The 19,354-nt window shown below is 28.3% G+C and overlaps 3 protein-coding genes across 3 annotated transcripts; 2 read left to right on the top strand and 1 right to left on the bottom strand.

Annotated features, from left to right (window-relative positions):
- Positions 1-1,630: 1,630 nt before the first annotated feature.
- Positions 1,631-2,736, bottom strand: LOC105852323 (uncharacterized). Its single transcript, XM_027335225.2, has 2 exons — positions 2,199-2,736; positions 1,631-2,082 (listed from the first exon to the last, which is right to left on the bottom strand). Exons 1-2 carry the CDS (start codon positions 2,457-2,459, stop codon positions 1,969-1,971), a joined length of 375 nt encoding a protein of 124 aa, XP_027191026.1. The 5' UTR covers positions 2,460-2,736; the 3' UTR covers positions 1,631-1,968.
- Positions 2,737-3,566: 830 nt separating this feature from the next.
- On the top strand, positions 3,567-4,338 carry LOC101506017 (uncharacterized). The gene has a single exon (XM_004505911.4). The coding sequence runs from the start codon at positions 3,767-3,769 to the stop codon at positions 4,088-4,090; it is 324 nt and encodes a 107-aa protein (XP_004505968.1). The 5' UTR covers positions 3,567-3,766; the 3' UTR covers positions 4,091-4,338.
- Positions 4,339-9,966: 5,628 nt separating this feature from the next.
- Positions 9,967-12,644, top strand: LOC101506335 (uncharacterized). The gene is made up of 3 exons (XM_004505912.4): positions 9,967-10,571; positions 10,740-11,139; positions 11,491-12,644. Exons 1-3 carry the CDS (start codon positions 10,430-10,432, stop codon positions 12,413-12,415), a joined length of 1,467 nt encoding a protein of 488 aa, XP_004505969.1. The 5' UTR covers positions 9,967-10,429; the 3' UTR covers positions 12,416-12,644.
- Positions 12,645-19,354: the final 6,710 nt, after the last annotated feature.

Below are 19,354 nucleotides of genomic sequence, written 5' to 3'. Positions count from 1 at the left end.
AATCCAAATATTGCTAATGCCAACTTATCATGAAACATAAAAATGGTTATGCTTATATTTATATTTTAGAGTTTAATTACAAACTTCTCTCATGGTTCCATTACAATTACTAGCACTGCATTATGCATTAGATGATATAAGCAAAATAATTCAACGATGAAAACCACATAAGACGGAAATTTCCAGAACTATCGAAAATATACTTTCTTTACATAGATATAATGTCATACTAACCCAAAAGGTCAACATTATTATCATAATAACAAAACAAATACATACTAATATATAAACACAAACACAAAAATAAAAAGAAATTGTTAGAAACAAGTATAAATACACATAATATAAGCAAAATAAAAAATAAAAAATTCATACCATACGTGACTTTGTTATAAATTCTATGACACATTCAACTGCCAAAGTAAAAATAAATTTAAAATTAAGAAGTTACACTTTGATTTGAAAGATAGAAGTAAACAACAACATTTCAAAAAAAAAAAATGAACACTATTAAAATATGAAACCTAAATTTTTATAAAAAATTGCTTTTAAGAAAAAAAAAATCCCTAAATTTCTATTGAGAGAAAATAAATATCTAAATTTATATTAACAAAATAAAATTTCTATTGAGAAAACAGAAATCCATCATAAATTTCTTTTCAAAAAAATCATAAAATGAGAAAAATAGATAACTTACCAAGGATTAATAGTGACATGAGATAAATTACCAAAAAAATCATAAAAATAGAGAAACATATTAATCTCATGTCACTATTAATCATGAGATTAATAGTGACATGAGATTAATATGTTTTTCTACCGGTGGTGATGGGTTTTCTGGTGAGTGAGAGAAAACGACAGGAATGTAAGAGAATTAAGAGGAATAGTAAGCTTATTGCCGTCAGTGAGGGCGAGGGTGACGAAAAAAGAGGGTGAGGGTGAGCGTAAGTGTCACCGTACATGTAAGTGAAAAAGTGTGAGTGAGGATAAGGGAAAAAACATGCGAGGAAAAAAGAAAAAGAAGCAGGGTATCTCATATTGAAGAATTTTTTTTTTAATTTAATAAAAAGATATAGCGTCGGATCTACCACACTAATAAGTTGAATAAAATATTAAAATATTTCAGTCATATTTAGAGTAGCATCGGTGTTCCGACGCTAAATATAATGGAAAAAAAATATTAAAAAAATGATTTATTGATTTAAATAATTTTTCTAGTAGTGACATGAGATTGTTCTGAATATCAAAACTTCGAAATTCGCGTCACCATGAGAGAATTGATTTTCTCATATTTTTCTAAATCTATTATAGGATGAATTAGTTTATGGTCTTCAAAGTGCAAAGCTGAATTCATATGAAAGAACCATGTTAATCCAAAAATCATAATGAAGAAGCGATGATGCTAGTTGAGAGAAAGTTCCATTGATGAATTTCAGCTTGTTTTTGGGATAAGGGCAACTTTCATTGCGCGAACCAAAGAAGGATGATTATTGCCATCAAGTAGCATTACAAGAAGAGAGATTCTCATGATGATGCAAGTAGTAAGGATTGGATGAGTTTGTGGCAAGATAAAAAAATGATAGAATCAATAGAAGATGATTGTTAACTAAATATTAACCAAAAGAAAAACTAGAGCAAAACTAAAAATACCTTACAATTTTTATTGAAAGTGAAATGTTAAAGGTTGAAGAATACAAGAGAAATGAAAAGAGAATACAATATATACAAGGGCTAAAAACAAACCAATAGAAAAGGGAAAAGGGATAAACATAAAGAACTAACATAAGAACCAAGAAACTATAACCAAACATTGATTAAAAGCAAGAGTCCACTCCCCCAACCGAATACATAATAGGAATTTTAATTTCCTTATACATATTAACGCTCAAATATCACTTTCATTTTTCGTGCATATACACATGATGAACGCACGACTATGTGGTTGAGTCCATTCCACTTGTGCTGCTTTCACTCTTCAAATAGTCCATACCTAACTGCAACTTTTCTCCATTCCTTCTTCTCTGACAAGTGTCCATGCCTTGACAAATATTTTTTAAGCTCGGTCCTAAGGTTCCTAATTGGCTATTCAACACACCAAATATCGAATTAAACAACATATACAAACCATATGATAAAAAATACTGAAATCTTTTGACGTGTATATTAATTCCGTAAACTATATGATAAAAACTACAAACCTCAGCCTGAGAAATCAAAGCAAGCTTGAAGAAGGCAGAAGCTACAAAGTGTTTTCCAACAGACTCTGCCATTTTGATTTGTCCAATCCAAAAAGACGAAGTTTCAAGCCTATCAAAACGACATTTACTACAATGTGCTGCTGTGTAGAACGGTGTGGCTGACATTTTACTCTTTGCTCTAACATGAGAAGAAGATGTTACCGGAGTTTTGGGATCTGCAGAATCATCATTTTCCTTTGATGACTTTTCTGCCAATAACATATCACTCTTCTTGTTCAATATTTTTGGGTTGACAATGACATTTTCTGGTGTTTTTTTATCAGTAGCCTGTGTTAAAGTGGTGGTGTCAATAGCAACTTGTGTTGCTTGAACAGGTTGTCTTTGTGGAATATTAACAAGTTTTGGTTTGGTTATTTTTTCTGAAACGGGCTTTTTTGGAATGTTTATGTTTCTAGTGGTACCAAAAACTCTGAAAACAAAAGCAGAGAATGAAAATTGAAAAAAGAAAAATACTGAAATTGATGAATTGTAAAAACGGTTACCGTTACCGTGGGAAAAGCATGAGCGGGAACAGTTTTATTTTATTTTGTGTGTATTGATTTTGATTTATACCTTGTTACCTGGGAAAAACACGACTATTGGGCCTGGTCCGCTAGTCCATTGAAACAAACCTATCATTTGAAAAAGTTTCCTTCTATTTTTTACTTTTTTTTTTGAAATAGAGCAAAAGGAGTTTCTTTTAAGGATTTTAAGTCATGTCAACTATCAGTATAAAATTAATTTACATTATACAATTTCATTTTGCAGAGTCAATCTAAAGGAAAATAAATAAATCATATTTTAGTATAGGAATACACATTGAAAAACACAAAATTATCTCATGTCATTTAACAATTAAATTCAAAGAAATCTACTGAAGATCTTATTTAGTCTTGCTTCTCCACAAACCCACTAAAATTACAGAATAATTAACATACAAATTTTAGAAAGTATTTGTAATACAAGTAAATGAGATTATTTCTTATATAGATTACTTATTTTTGAAAATCTGAAACGTCATATTATTAATACTTTTGATTTCTTATATAGATTTAACTAATGCTACTAACTTCCGGTTTTGTAGCTTAAAGAGTATATTATTAATGCTTTTGATGGTTTATTTTATGTTTTAAATGTATAAAATGTAAAAAATCAGTAATTTCAAAATTTTTAAAATGTGAAAATATAGAATTCTTAATTTTTAGTTTTTGAAATTTTAGGAATATGTATGCAAGTACCATATATTTATTGAAAAAAATGTGAAGGAACTAAAATAAATTATGGTATCTAATTTAAGTTGAAGATTTAGGTTATGTGTATTCTCACTCTCATTTGATTATTAAATTTCTCACAATAATAGAGTTGATGAAATCGTGTGTATGAATGTCAAGGTGGAACCATTTTCTCCTATTTTTTCTAATCTAAACATTTGTCTTTAACGACCCCCTTTCATTCCATAGTTACCATTTCTACCTCTTTCTTTTTTCTCCGATTTTGCACATCTCTCATTTTCTTCCCTACGCTGCAACATGGCGAGAAGCGCTTCTCAATCTCAATCCACAGCTTCGGCTGCCACAACGCGACCAGGCGTCATGGCTCCCCGCGGCTCCGCCGCCGCTACAGCCGGAATGCGCCGTCGCCGTCTCGGTGGTGGAAACAGCTCCAGCACAAGCTCCGTCGGAGCAAACTCCAACGCCGGGAGCAACATGCTGCGATTCTACACCGACGACGCACCTGGCCTTAAGATTTCACCCACGGTGGTTCTCGTAATGAGTCTCTGCTTCATTGGATTCGTCACCACTCTTCACGTGTTTGGAAAACTCTACCGTTATCGATCTGCCCCTGGTGTTTGATCATTCCATCGATCTCTCGTATATCTGATATTACCGGTTTTGGATCTGATGCATGATTTTCTGAAACATGCGTTTTTTTGTTTCTTTTATTGATTCAATTTATATAATTTTATTTTCTTTGTAAATTTTCCTTGGCTTTCAGCCTTTAATTAAGCTTTCTGTTTTTGTTTCTCTGAAATTATTGAATCTTGTTGCTGTTAATGGAAGTCAATTTTGACCTTTTTATGTAAAAATTTATATTGTTGCTTTGCGTTTGTTTTATGAAAATTTAATTAATTAATCGAGCTGAAAATGAAATAAATGTATAAGGAAAAAGAATATTGATTTTAGGATATGGTGGGTTGTGATGAGAATGTTATTACATCAGTTTCGTACTGCAAGAAATGTTAATTTCCTTATTCATTATTTTTTGATTAAATTTTGTCTTACTATTACCAATTATTTTCATTCCCAAACAAACGTTATGAACAAATGTGCATGTTATGAAATTCATAGTGATCCTACATGCATGGTACACACGGACCAATATCCATTTCTTAATCATTCCTTTTTCTGCATAACATTGGAATTTTCTTCGTACTAATCCATTCGCTAATTACTCCCTTTTCAATTTTTTCAAATACTGGGTTTTCTTTTTTAAAATTGGTGAAAGAGAAAAACTTTATTATCAAAGAGAACTAATGACCAATATATAATTGTACCAAAAATATTTGAACTCCTTCTAAACTCTTGTTAATGGACATATTTTGGCACAGTTTCACATTACTTCTTTTTAACTTTTTTAATGTTTTTTTATAATAGACCGGAAGGCCCAATCTATTGTTTTCCATTTGTACCTATACTGGCCCAATTTTGATGTAATTCGGACTATCACATGTATGTATTATTGAAAAATATACTAACACTCACCTAGTCTCCATCCACATTTTCCAAAAATGTGGCTTTTGTCTCGCAAGCTGTTCAAAAAAAAATTATCTCAGAATTTTTAAATAATTTTTTAGAAGCGATAATGAATACCACTATAAACTCATACAAGTGCAAAGTTATGCATTTGAACTTGAGACAAGACATCTAATATAATAATATAGACAATTGTCAGTTGTATTAAAGCTTATAAACTTCTAATATTTTAGTTTAAGATATGAAATTATCGAATTCACATATTAATAAAAATATATAGAAAAAAAAAATATTCTAAATATTATAAAAGCTAAAAAATCTAAAATTACAGATTTCTCAAATTTTGATAAAGCTGCAACATAAATCATTCACGTTTAAAACCAAAAAAAGATATTGACTTTAAGATAGGCTAAGTCAATACTACACCTAAAAAAAGAACTGTAGAAAACAAAAGCTTGAACATTAAAATTTCAGGTGAAACACAAAAGTTTGAACATTAAGATTTCAGGTGTAGCATTGACTTATCCGATTCAATATTTTTTTCTTTGTTTAGATGTTAAAAGTTTAATTAAATTCCTACTTTTATAAAATGTGAAAAAACCGTAATAATTGGTTTTTTAAAACTTGAAAAAATATTTATAATTTGAATTTGATAAAACTAAATTCTTTAAAAGATTTTTAACCGTAGCATCAATTTATTCTATGCATGCTAACATTTTTTTCATTTTACAAATGTAAAAAATTTATATTTTTTAAAGTTGTGAAAAATCAAGAACTATTTTTTTTTCAAGAGATACTCACTTGTGTTCGATTTTTTTGGAATTTTTTTTGTAAATGAAAAGTTTGTGGGGGATATAGGTACTAAGAAAAGGGGTTCCTAGTAGAGTTTTCTTTATTCATTTTCCTAGTTTCAAATATTGGGCCTGAGTATTCAGTTTTAAAATTTTAATAATTTTTTAAAGAAATTAATTGGTATACCTTATAGATGACTGTGGAATATTTTTTAGAAACTAAAATGTATTATGACATACTAATGATGAGATATGATTAGCTACAAACATTTTTAGAACTCATTAAAAATTGTGTCCAATCATGTAAGTATAGCTGAATTAACTATATTCTTAACTGTAGATTGAATTAATTATTTATTTAAATTGAAAATAATTGTTTCTCGAGGAATCCAGAAAAGTAGTGCTATTTTTTTTTTTCTATCACAAAAAATGATGGCATCATGTCCCTTCAGATGAAGATATGAACGTTGAACGTTTTGAAGACAAAGATGTTTGAGTACAATAAACATTACATATATAAACAGGTGATCGAGAATAATGATTGAGTTTGAAAAAAAAAATAATAATTAAAAATAAATAAATAAAATTTGAAATAATTATTTAAAGAATTAATATATAGTTTGAAATAATTAAATATATATAAATAATAAATTTTACTAATTTAATTGTTGAATCAAATTTTTTTATTGAGTAAATTAATTTTATAAATTAAATTAATAAAATTTATTGTTTATATTAAATTATTAATATCCGTCACTATATAAGATAATCAATTAATCTAGTATTAGTGATCAATTTGATTGCTTTGAATAAATAGCAATATATATAAATAAGCTTTGAATGAATATCTGACATAATAAGATACTACAAATAAAAATAATATATCATAGATTTTTTCTTAATAAACAAAATTTATTAAATGGAATGTAAGAGATATTTCAATCCATGTACAAAATACATGGACTAAATTCAGCATTATAGCCATCAACCATTACCCACCTTCTATATGAAGAGTTGCAGTCAATGATCAATCATGTAATCGCAAACTGACCGATATATGATAACTTTAAGATAATAATATAATATATCAATTTTATCATGTGATTTCCTTTGCACTATAATTCTCACTTAAATAAATAAGACATAATCGACAATAACTTATATTAGGATATTTATGCAGTAAACAATTACAGAGGAGGTCTATTATAAACTTAATATAACAAACTCATTTAATAAAAACAAAAAAATATAACAAAGTCACAAGAAACCTCCCTTTCACATGTTAGTCGACAACATACATAGCACCCATCAAAGTACAGATGCTTACTCCAATATGGTGCATCAATTTGATTAAGACAAGATTAAACTGCATTTTCCTATGATCAGTTTCATCAATCTGTTTCCATATATAACCAGCACAGGAAACTGACATTGTCGGGTAAAACAATTAAGATGGAATCATTTCTCACAGCCCCACCGAGCCAAATTTATATTATTAACACTTTAAATACTTACTAAGTTAATAAAAAAAATCATTAACTATTTAATTAATATAATTATAAAATTAACAAAATATTTATATATTTTAATAATTATTTTGAATTGATTATTATCCAATTATATTTTATTTGTAGGGTACACCTACATCTTACACGTGGTTAAGACCAAGTCAACTTAATGGAAAATATTGTTCTGTCCTTTTCTTTAAATAGTTCTTTCATTGTTATGTGATTAATTATTTTTATTTGATTTAAATGTACTTTTAATAATTTGTCATTACAGTTATCTATTTCTAAATTAAAAAATAAATCCTCCAATAGATGAATGATTATTAGGTCTCAGTTCAGTTCACTGAACGTGGAACTCAGGCCAACAACGCTGAATTTTACCATAAGCGTCAAATGATGATCAAAAAGTTATCCACTTCTTGTGTCAGATTCCTTGCAATGTATGTATTATTCATTGTCTCACACTTCTCCCATCTCCTAATTAAAGACGAAGGGAGGAATTAAGTGTAAGGAAACTATTAAATATAGTATAATTTAGTAAAGAAAAAATAAAATTTTAAATACACAACATATACAAAAAAATATAATAAATTAGGTTTCTAAATAAAGATTTATTTTATATTTTACTTCATTAAAATGTATTTAAACCCTAAGATTTTAAGTCTAAATAAACCCATAATTAAATATCATATAAAATTCACATAAAAAAAATATAGAGATTAAAAGTTATAATAGAATACTAGTATTAAAAAATTAATAAAAATTTGAGAACTATGACTTCTGCCGAACTTCTTCTAGTTTTGACTATACTATATTGATTGGAGGTTGAAGTGTTAATAAATAGTCCTACCGAAAATAAAATGATCACTTTATATTGTCATTACTAACAACTTTTGACTGTCTTTAGTGATTACACACGAATCAATATATATGAAATAAAAATAAAAATAATTTCAAAGAAAATAAATATATTTAATTTAAAATTTAAATGAAATACATTAATATTTCTCTTTGATTTTACTTTAAGATTGGAAGTAATATATATAATCGAAAATGTGGAGAGTAAGTCAAGGACGTACGCTCGTGTGTGCATATAGTAATATTAATCTTTGAATGATTATGGTAGGAGAAACTGTTGATAGATTTTTAAGCTATGTGCACGGGAGTTACTGCTTGATTCTACTAAATTAAAAAAATTAGAGGGAGAGAGAAATTTATTGAGAAATGTGAATTAATTAAGCAGAACAGAACACGATAGAGACTGAGTGTGTGACTCACACTCACACACTCAGAACAATCGTTGTGGCTGCTGCTTGCTTGACTCATCATGGCTCGATCATGCAATACCACTCACTCACTCTCTCTCTCTTAATCTGACAGTCTCCTTGTGGTCCCCACATCAACCAGTCAGTGCTCACGGACGGCACCACCCTTCCTAATAATACAATTATGCCATAATCATTTTCATTCCTTGCTGTAAAGTTTACTCGCTTTTCCTTTTTAAATATAATTACTATTTTCTCACTATCCAACTCCATACTATTTTTATTTTCTTCTTCCAATTTCTCTCTAATTACCCTCTTTTAGTACTATATGCTCTTTCAATCCACAATCTCACTTATTTGAAAGTTGTTCAATTCAAACCACCGCATGCATATCTTATCTACTCTATCTAGCTCTAATGTGTAACAATTATTTCTACCGACTTAATTCATATTAATTAAATATTTTTTTTCGAATTTGAGTTGGAATTATGATGAGAAGTCTTCAACGTACCACTACTTCTCTGCCTCTTGCAGCCAATTTAATTTTACTTTAATTGTAATTTTAGTTTTTATATACTTATTAATTTATGAAATTAGTCTATTTATTTTAAAAATCAACAATTTTAATTATTTTTTTTAAATTAAAAAATAACGATTTAACATATTTTAAATACGTGATATACAATTATATTATATGAAATCATCTAGATATATTAATTATTTATATGTTATTAATTAAATTAAAAATATGAAAAAATTTCGAAGTTGAAAACTTAGTTTTTTTATGACGTTTTATTTTAAATTTATGGGTGTTAACAACTTTATATCATCGTATCATATGTCTTATTGTTTCAAACATCCCATATCATCATTTTTTGGTTAAAACATCAGAAAACGTGACTAAAATTATCGATTTTTAAAATAGAATGAATAATTTCGTGAATCAATAAAAATATGAAACTAAAACTATAATTAAATCTTTAATTTTAATAAATTTTTCTTTGTCTTAATAAATAAAGTAAAAAACAGTGTTTTATTTACTCACAAAACAATAGTACTATGTTTTAATTGGGTTAGTACTACTACTGAGCTAATACTAGTATACAGAGAGAACATGACAATGATGGACAGAGACAAATTTATAATTTTGTTGAACCTTATTCTATTTCATAAAATTGATTTGTAGAGTGACAATTATTTATCAATATTTAAGTAAATTTTATTTTATTCAATGTAAAACTCTTAATAGGCGAATATTGTACTATGTAAAACCAGTATTTAATAATTGACACAGATATAACATCAATATATTAATTATATTTAATTAATTTTTTTTTCTCAAATTATTATTAAAATTAATGTGTTAGTATTAGTGTCGTGTCAAGTCGATTATAGATTTGCATAGTCCAGTTGAGTCTATGGCTCTCACTGACTGTCTCCAGAACAGCCGTGTTAGATAAGGAGAGAAATGGAATAGATCAAATAATTAATTGGAAATCATAAATCTTATACAGTATATTATTCTCTTCTCTCTTCATTCAACTCTCATTCCAAACCTTTTGCTTTCCTCGCGATTCACATGTAAAAACTTATATTTCATTTTCTTATAAGTATGTTTTTCTATATCAACTCTCAATTCAAAAATGAGAAATCTATCAACCTATATCCAGTTTTATTTTCCATATGGCTAGATATTAATTATATTTTTTTTCCAGCAACAAGTTGCTAAATTAAGTGCTTTTAGCACACACCTTTATTTTGTTTTTTATTTTGTTTTGGCAGTATCTTCAACTTCAAACTTGAAACTACTTTCAGTTTTGGAATTTGCTATAGGTCTAGCTAGTTTAGGACACACAAATTTTCTTCTTTTCAAAAATGATGTCTAAACAACCCTTTTCTCCTCATTCCAACACCACCATGATGAAACCCTCCTCATCCAATAATCATCTTCAACAAACAAATCCAAACCCTAATCCAAATCCACCTAAGAAAAAAAGAAACCTACCAGGAACACCAGGCAAGTGATAAATTATTACTAACTTCATTTCTCTCAATTATCAATCTCCTCTATATATCATATCATAATTTCAAAATATAAATAAATTCTTGTGGATTTATTTATATCATTAATTTCCTGCTTATTAATGATAATTTATAAGTAACCATATATGAATGAACTAAGCAGATCCAGATTCAGAAGTGATAGCTATGTCACCAAAGTCTTTGATGGCGACGAATCGATTCGTATGTGAAATATGCAACAAAGGTTTCCAAAGAGATCAGAATTTGCAGCTTCATCGACGAGGACACAACCTTCCATGGAAGCTGAAGCAAAGAACCAACAAAGAACAAATTAAGAAGAAGGTGTATGTGTGTCCTGAGAAAAGCTGTGTGCACAATGACCCTTGTAGAGCTTTGGGAGATTTGACAGGAATAAAGAAACATTATAGCAGAAAACATGGTGAGAAGAAATGGAAGTGTGAAAAGTGTTCCAAGAAATACGCGGTTCAATCTGATTGGAAAGCTCATAGCAAGATTTGTGGGACTAGAGAGTACAAATGTGATTGCGGCACCATTTTCTCCAGGTACATCTTTCACTATTACAGTTACTGTAAAGCCATTAAATCAGAGATAAAAATAATTTATATTTTTAAACTCAGATCTATTGGCTTTTCAGTAGCTGCAATATTGCAACACTTAAAGAATAGAAAAACTATCATGACGAATTAGTTTAAATGTTTAATTTTAATATTTACAACAATTAGTATTTAAATTCAAATGCATGTATAGTTTTAAATTACAGACCGCAATTTTAAAGTGGAATTGCGCGCATTTTAAAATCAACAATGCATATGATATATATATGTGATATTGAGTAATAGAAGGAATGTTTGTTTAGAATAAATAATAAATGAGGAATCTAAATTAATTATCAGGAAGGACAGTTTCATAACACATAGAGCTTTTTGTGACGCATTAACTGATGAAAGTGCAAAGATAACAACAGTTCCAGCAGCTTTAAGTAACTTCAGGAATGATCATTTGACAAATCCTCATCATCAAGCTCCAAGATTCCCTCAAATTTTTCCTGGATTTCAGTTTCACTCAGAATTTGTTGGTTCAGGAACATCATCAGAACCATTGGGAAATTACACTAACATTTCAGACTATAGTCAAAAGCTGAGGCTCCAACCACTATGGTCAAATTCTTCTTGCAATACTATGAATGATCTAGTGCAAACAATGGATGTGTTTGGATCACAAACACAGTTTATGAGTTACACAAATTCCAATAATAATAATAATAATAATAATAATATATGTTTACCAATGCTACATCATGGAGTAATATTGAAGCAAGAAGAAGAAGAAGAAGAAAACAAAGATTTGTCTCATAGTGTAATAAGCTCTATGTACTTGAGTAGTCAGAATCCAGTGGATAATAACTTAGTCTTCAACAACAACAATGTGAATCACTTTGGCAATATTGTTGAGGGTCAAAAATTTTACAAGCAAAGTAATCATCATGAAGAATTGAATGAGTTGGTGAATTTGGAAGGTGGTGAGTATTTATTAAATGATTCAAACAATTCATTTGGAATTGTGAATTGTACAAAGAGTTTGGAATTTGTGGTAACTGAGCCGGTGGAGAAAGAAACAAGTACTACAAAACGACAGATGCATGATTCAAGTTCAAGAACTAAAAACCAAATGGGATTAACAAGAGATTTTCTTGGAGTTGGAGAGGATTCAATGAGTGGACCTTTTTTGCATCAAGAACTTAGTGAGTTTAATGGAATGGGATCATCAATTAGTAATTTGCAGAATCAGTATGGTGGTGGACATGGACACTACTGCTAGTGTTTGTAATTTCAATGAAACTTAGCTCAAATTAAAGAGCTAAGAAAGTAGCTAGTGAATAGTGAAATTGTATATTTGTAGTGATGATACAAAGCTAGCTATGTACTTTTATTAGATGCAAGCATGTGAAACTTCCCAATGACATATTAGGGTTGAGGTGACTTACTCTATTGCTACTACACCATGCATCCACTAATTTAAGTTGAATATAATTAGTTTTTTATTTTTCTCTATTAGATTTAACACTCTACAATAACTACAAATATGATTTTATATTGCACTTGCAATTACTATACATATCTTTTTATTAAAGTAAAATGCATACATTCCTGTTGTGAATACCTCTAAAATTGTTATATTATATATATCTGCAATTGTGAGCGCCGACTACAATTTTTATTTAGAAATTAATTAAGACTATAACATTATTTGTCGTGGCTTCATCATAAAAATCACTTCAAAGTTAGTAAAAAATGAATTTTCAAAATCTAAGATTTAATGGTTGTATATCCACAATTGTGTAGTTAGAATTATATGAATTGAAACAATGAAAGTAGTAGAGTATCCAAAGAGTGAAATATGGTTTCATGCAAAGTGAAGATGGGAGTTAAAGTCACGTGTGATGAAAATAAAAAAGAGTGGTCTCGTGAAGGATGTGGGGGCCATTGCATGTTAGAAGGGACAAAAAAGCATAGAGAGATGTGAGATAGTATAGTATATGATTCGAAAAGGCATCAGTTATGGAAAGGTCCCTACCCTATATATATATGCATGTCGTAGAGGTAAGAGGTGCAGTAGCATTAATATAGTTAAATGAGTTTTCCTGTTTTTTTCACTAGCTTTATTCTATAACGCTGATATGATACAACCTTACCTTTCAGCGTCGATTGTACCATTCATAACCTACCTGGTGGCTGTCATCTATGTTTCTTTTCATCACCTTTCCTCTCTCGACACCGTTAAATCAAATAAATAAAAAATACTATATGTCAAATGTACTACTTTTCCTATATATTTTAAGAAAAATTATTTCTTAACACTTAAACACTTTATTTACATGTTCAGGAAAAGAAATATCGGATATGATAAAAAGAAAAATATAAAGATAAAATAAAGTTATGAGTGAATGGTGTGAAATAACGTGTTCATAGAGTTTAAAAATTATGTATCATTAGTATAAAGTTATTTTATTTCGACAATCAATTATAATTAATTAACACATGAAATAATTACATAACTTTTTTTTTTAATTTTTTATTTTATATGTTGGTACATATGTTTTGAATGGTCATCAATAAAAAATAATTTTATATAAAAAATATATAGTCTTTAAACTCGATCAAATATCATTGTTGTTTTAAGAAATTAAATTATGATCTTACATAGATAGTTTGATTTTGAGTTAAGAAATGCATAACAAGTTATAATTAAGAAGGAGGTATCGAATTCAAACTCAAAAAACTAATCCAACAACTAATTTATTAACATTTGTAAAAAAGAAAATTAAATTATGATTAGAGTAAAACCTTGTGTTGTTTGTCATCAAGTTAAAAATAATCATACATGTGAATTTAAATTTAACTATAAATAAAGTCAAATATTTTTGAAGATTTAATGTTTATGATTGATTGTCAATGTAATTTTTTTTTACGACAATTGTACAAGAAATTTATCTCTTTAATAGAGAAAGACATAGAATCCTAAATTAGTTACTTCTATTTAGGAAATAGATATTTAGTTTCAAACTTTATTAGCATTTGTTTTCGACATTAAGTTCAGATAAGACAGAAGTTGCATTTATTTAATTAAGTTATTTTGTTAGCTTTAGCTTTTACTTGAGAGATTTTTTTTTGTAAGGAGCACAAGAATGCAATTTTCTCTAAAGAATAGCTCGTATTAAATGTTTGGTAGATCACATTAAAATTTTATTTTGGTGGTGGATTAAAACAAAAGTTAAGAATTTTGATTATGTTTTTTTTCTTTAGTCGACAAATCATTTGAATTGTTTACTTGTTTCGTCGTTTTATGATATGTAATATATTTTAGATTATTTGTTTAATGTTTTTTTTTTATTGTCTACATAGATCATTTTTGTAAATCTTTTGGTCTTTTCTTTCCACATCTTGTGCTAGAAAAGATTTCCTTTTATTCATTCAATTTTGGCTTTAAAAAAAAAACTAATTAATGTTGGAATAGCGTCGTCCATTGGATTTACTATTTAATATTTTTATTTAATTAAATAGAGGATTGTGTTGTTCCGTCTGAGGTTAGGTTTATATAAGCCAAACGCTACATTCTATCTTTCCTTTTCACTCTAACACCAACTGTAACTCTCTGTTTTGCCACCATCTTTAACATAACTACCAAAATTAACAATAAAAAACTACCTATAATACAATAACTAAAGAAGTAATTACATAATGTAAATGTATAAAGTATTATGATTCTACGACACTCCCCTCAAACTTTTGATTGAAAATGTCGACAACTTGTTGATTATGTAATAAAAAGGTTTATTGGAAAGTCATTTGGTTATAATATATGCCAATTGTTTCATATGTAGTGGAAATATAGGTGTATACATACATGCCCCCTTTCTATTTTTCTCTTTTTTTATGAAATGTTTGTCAACTTCAACATACTTCATCATGTCATGTATAGGATTGTGTTGTGTGCAATAGATATTCTAAACTTATTATTGTTACAATACAGTTTTACAGTTGGAGAATTATAAAACTTTAATTCTTACAAGAGCTTTTCCTTCCACAACCCCTCATAAATTCCAAGAGGCAAAGCACTAAGGTAAAATAGTTTGATGTTGATTTTCTATCGGCACTACGCCAAAAATGACATTTTATAGCGCGTCTTTTATATCGCTTATTAAATACAAGCGTTGTTGTATGATATTTTAAAAATAACGGAGGATACAACAACGCTTTTTTGACAAGCGCTATAAAAAAAGCGCTGTAAAAAACTTTGATTTCACATAATTAAAGGACCTATTAGAGCGTTTTTTGGAAAAGCGCTGTAAAAAGGTTTTTAAAAAAAAATAAGGAGGTCTTTTACAGCGCTTTTGGACAAGCGCTTTAAAAAGTATGTAAAAAAGCGCTGTAATAGACTTTCAAAAAATAAAATAAGGAGGTCTTTTACAGCGCTCTTTACAAAAGCGCTGTAATAGGCTTTTAAAAGTAAAATAAGGAGGTCTTTTACAGCGCTCTTTAAAAAAAGCGCTGTAATAGGCTTTTAAAAAATAAAATAAGAAGGTATTTTACAGCGCTTTTTAAAAAGAGCGCTGTAATAGGCTTTTAAAAAGTAAAATAAAGAGGTCTTTTACAGCGCTTTTTAAAAAAAGCGCTGTAATAGGCTTTTAAAAGTAAAATAAGGAGGTCTTTTACAGCGCTTTTTAAAAAAAGCGCTGTAATAGGCTTTTAAAAAATAAAATATAACAGTAAATCGCTTCAGTTTCCTCTTTATTACATAAACTTCACTACACTTCAGTGTCCTTCTCCTCTTCATTATCCTTCTCATTGCGAACCCTAATGTCCTACGAACCATATTGTTAACCATCTCCATTGCAAATCATCTCCATATTTGTTACTATTCCTACGAACATTATTACATACTCTTCTCAATGAGAACCCTACTCTGTCCTACGAACCGTTCGTATTTCTGCGCATTTTCGTTGTTTCTTCTTAAACGAAACCGTAACCTTATGAACTCTACGTATTTCTTCACACTCTTCAGGTATTGTATTCATTTATTCATTTATTTCTTATATATATATATATATATATAATGTGTCTGTTAATGCTAATAATCACATTTATTTGATAGTGTTTTACAAGTTTTCCGAGCTCAAATGGATGCTACAGTGTCGAAGCAAAAATCAAATAAATCACATGGATTCTAATAAAGGTTTGAAATGTATGGCTTTAAAATTTCATTAACAATCAATCCACAAATATTTATTGACTTATATGTTTTATTTTATAGTGCTCTCGTCAAACTAACAACATAGACTGCGGATACTGTATATTACGATTTATGAAGGAGATTGTTGTTATAATCCCAGAAAGAGATCTAATTGAAATAAAGGAATGCATATTACATCGCGTCTTTTAAAAAGCGTCGTAAAACTAATACAACAAGCAGCGCGTTTTTAGAAGAGATTTACAGCGCTTTTTTTTTTTTTATTTTAAAGAGCGTTGTTGTATCTTTTTACAGCGCTGGATACTACAACGCTTAATTTTTTGAAAAAGCGCTGTAAATGGCTTAAAAAAAGCGCTGTAAAATACCATTTTTCGCGTAGTGCAGCTATACTTTCATCTCAATCTGCATTAGGCGTATTATTCTATTTGAAGGTGTCCACAATTTTTATAGAGTCCCAATCCCAGGTGACCTCTTCAACTATCTTATGAACTATCTTATGTTAGATCTTGTGTTGTGGATATGTCGTAAATCTTGAACATAAAAAGATGAAAATAATAATAATGAAAGTTGCACAAATAAATTTTAAAGTGTGTGTATCACATTTAGCTTTATGTTCGATTCGCCCTTATCAATCTATGTATATTAGATGCAAATGGGTTAACTGATAAATCTCTGTCAAGATATTTTAGAATCATTTACATGAATTGCACACTCACATCAATCATATCGATTAATTAATGATATTTTACAAAATAATTTTTTTTCAATTACTCTCACGCACTAGAAATAAAAAAGAATGAGTTAGAAATAAATTTGACAGAAATTTGACTCATATAATTCATGAAATTTTGGATCTATTTTTCATCTCTAGAGTATCTCTGTTTATAGAGTAACTCATGTCACTAAGTGAAGGGAAACAACTCGTTTCTCCAATATTAAATTCGAACCATTATATAATGAAAATTGTCACTCTTTAACATATTGTAATGTTTGATCAAATGGTTAGTGCTCATTCATTCTTCTAGAGCACATTGATTTGAATCAACCGCTTAAATACTAGACCATAAATAACACCATGTTGTTGTCCTTCATTAAAAGTATATATCAAATATATGAGTTAATTATATCATTCCAAATATATATATTTTAGAAATATCTCTCATAATTAGGGATGGTAATACAACTAGCACTCGCAGGTACCACCCAAACCCGTCTCGATTTGGACGGGAAAAACCCACTTTAATTGGGTGCGAGTTTTCTCAATCTTGTCTCCATTCATAGCTGAACCATTCTCAACGATCAAATGAGTTGTCATTAGTCTTCTTGAAATCTATAAATTAAGCCTCAAGATGAAGAACAAATTAGAGTTTCAAGTGCAAAGCAATACATCACTCATTAAATTATATTCGAATTCTCTTGAGCTTCTCAATCATTTCAAGTTTCAGTTTTGTTTTTAACTTAAAATTAGAATCAGTTTTACTGAGTTCTAAATCCTATAATTTATTCTCATTAAACACGAGTTGAGCATACCCATATTCTACCAATCTCTATATTATCACTTTCTAACTCAAGATTATATTGTTGAAATAGCTTGAGTAGTTTGTTAAAAACCTTTTATGTTTAAAAGGTAACTAGATTATGGTCCGCGCGCTGCGCGGATATTAATTAATTAATTTTATAAGTTTTATAAATAATATTTTATGTATTATAAATATAGTTATCTTATAATATTACTTTATTGATTTGTAATAATTGAATATGATTAGGAAAATTAAAATGAGGGAAAATCATGTTTATCACACTCATCTAATTTAATTTTTAAAATATTTTATAAAATTCGTATGATAACTTATTATACACTCATCTAATTTAATTTTTAAAATATTTTTTAAATTCGTATGATAACTTATTATATAGGATAATTGTTTGACTCGTTGTACTTTGATTGTTAATTTATTTTTCAACATATAATGGTATTTGTATTTATTTGATGAAATAAAATATAAAATACAAACCCAAAAATAAGATGTAAAAATTTATAAATATGATTTACTATTTAATATTTTTTATTTTAAAAAAATGTTAATGTTGAATTATATTGTAGCGTAGTCTAAATTTATTTGTTTTATTATTATGATATTTTAATTGCGAGCATGAGAAGTTGTTGTAAAAAAAATTATTAAATATATTTCATCAAATGTTTATAAAAAAAAATAAGTTGTTGTGGCATCGGAGTCTATTTTAAATATATATAATAGATGATAGATTTTAATAATTGGAATTAACTTTTTTAATAATTTTTCAGATATTCGTATTTTTGATTATTTTTAATAAATTTATGTATTTTCTGTCAAATAGAGTATATATTTTTATTTTATAAAATGTTACTAAAAAAATAGATTGACATTAATGAGTAATTTAATTTTTAACGTATAAAATCATTACTCACCATAAGTAAAATAATATAATTGTTCATAAATCATTACTCATAGTATTTCTTCCACATGTGCAAACATATCTCACCTCAACAAAAAAGCTTATGTGTACGCCTTAGAGAGTTCTCTTGTGTTTTTATGTTTCACCTCATTTTTTCTAATTAGTTTCTAAATAATTTTTTTTCCTCTTTTAATCCCTCTAATCCCTAATTTTTTTAATGACTTTCTCCAATAATTTCTTCTTCCCTCTTGTGTATGTCCCAGTCATTTGTCATCCTTGCAAAATCATCTTCTTCTTCGAAATTGCCGACTCTACTCCAAAGGTACACTGAAAGTGGTATAGGTTGGTTCGTTTAAACAAAAAAAATCTTCTCTTTGTCTATATCTAATTTTGGTGCCATGTCCACCTCATTTTTTTCTACTTAGTTTCTAAATAATTTTTTCCTCTTTTAATTCCTCTAATCCCTAATTTTTTTTAATGACTTCCCAGTCATTCGCCATCCTCGCAAAATCATCTTCTTCTTCGAAATTGCCGACTCTACTCCAAAGATACACTGAAAGAGGTATAGGTTGG

Source organism: Cicer arietinum, chromosome 6 (assembly GCF_000331145.2).
Source record: "Cicer arietinum cultivar CDC Frontier isolate Library 1 chromosome 6, Cicar.CDCFrontier_v2.0, whole genome shotgun sequence".
NCBI lineage: Eukaryota > Viridiplantae > Streptophyta > Magnoliopsida > Fabales > Fabaceae > Cicer > Cicer arietinum.
This window is presented reverse-complemented; position numbering and strand designations above follow the sequence as displayed.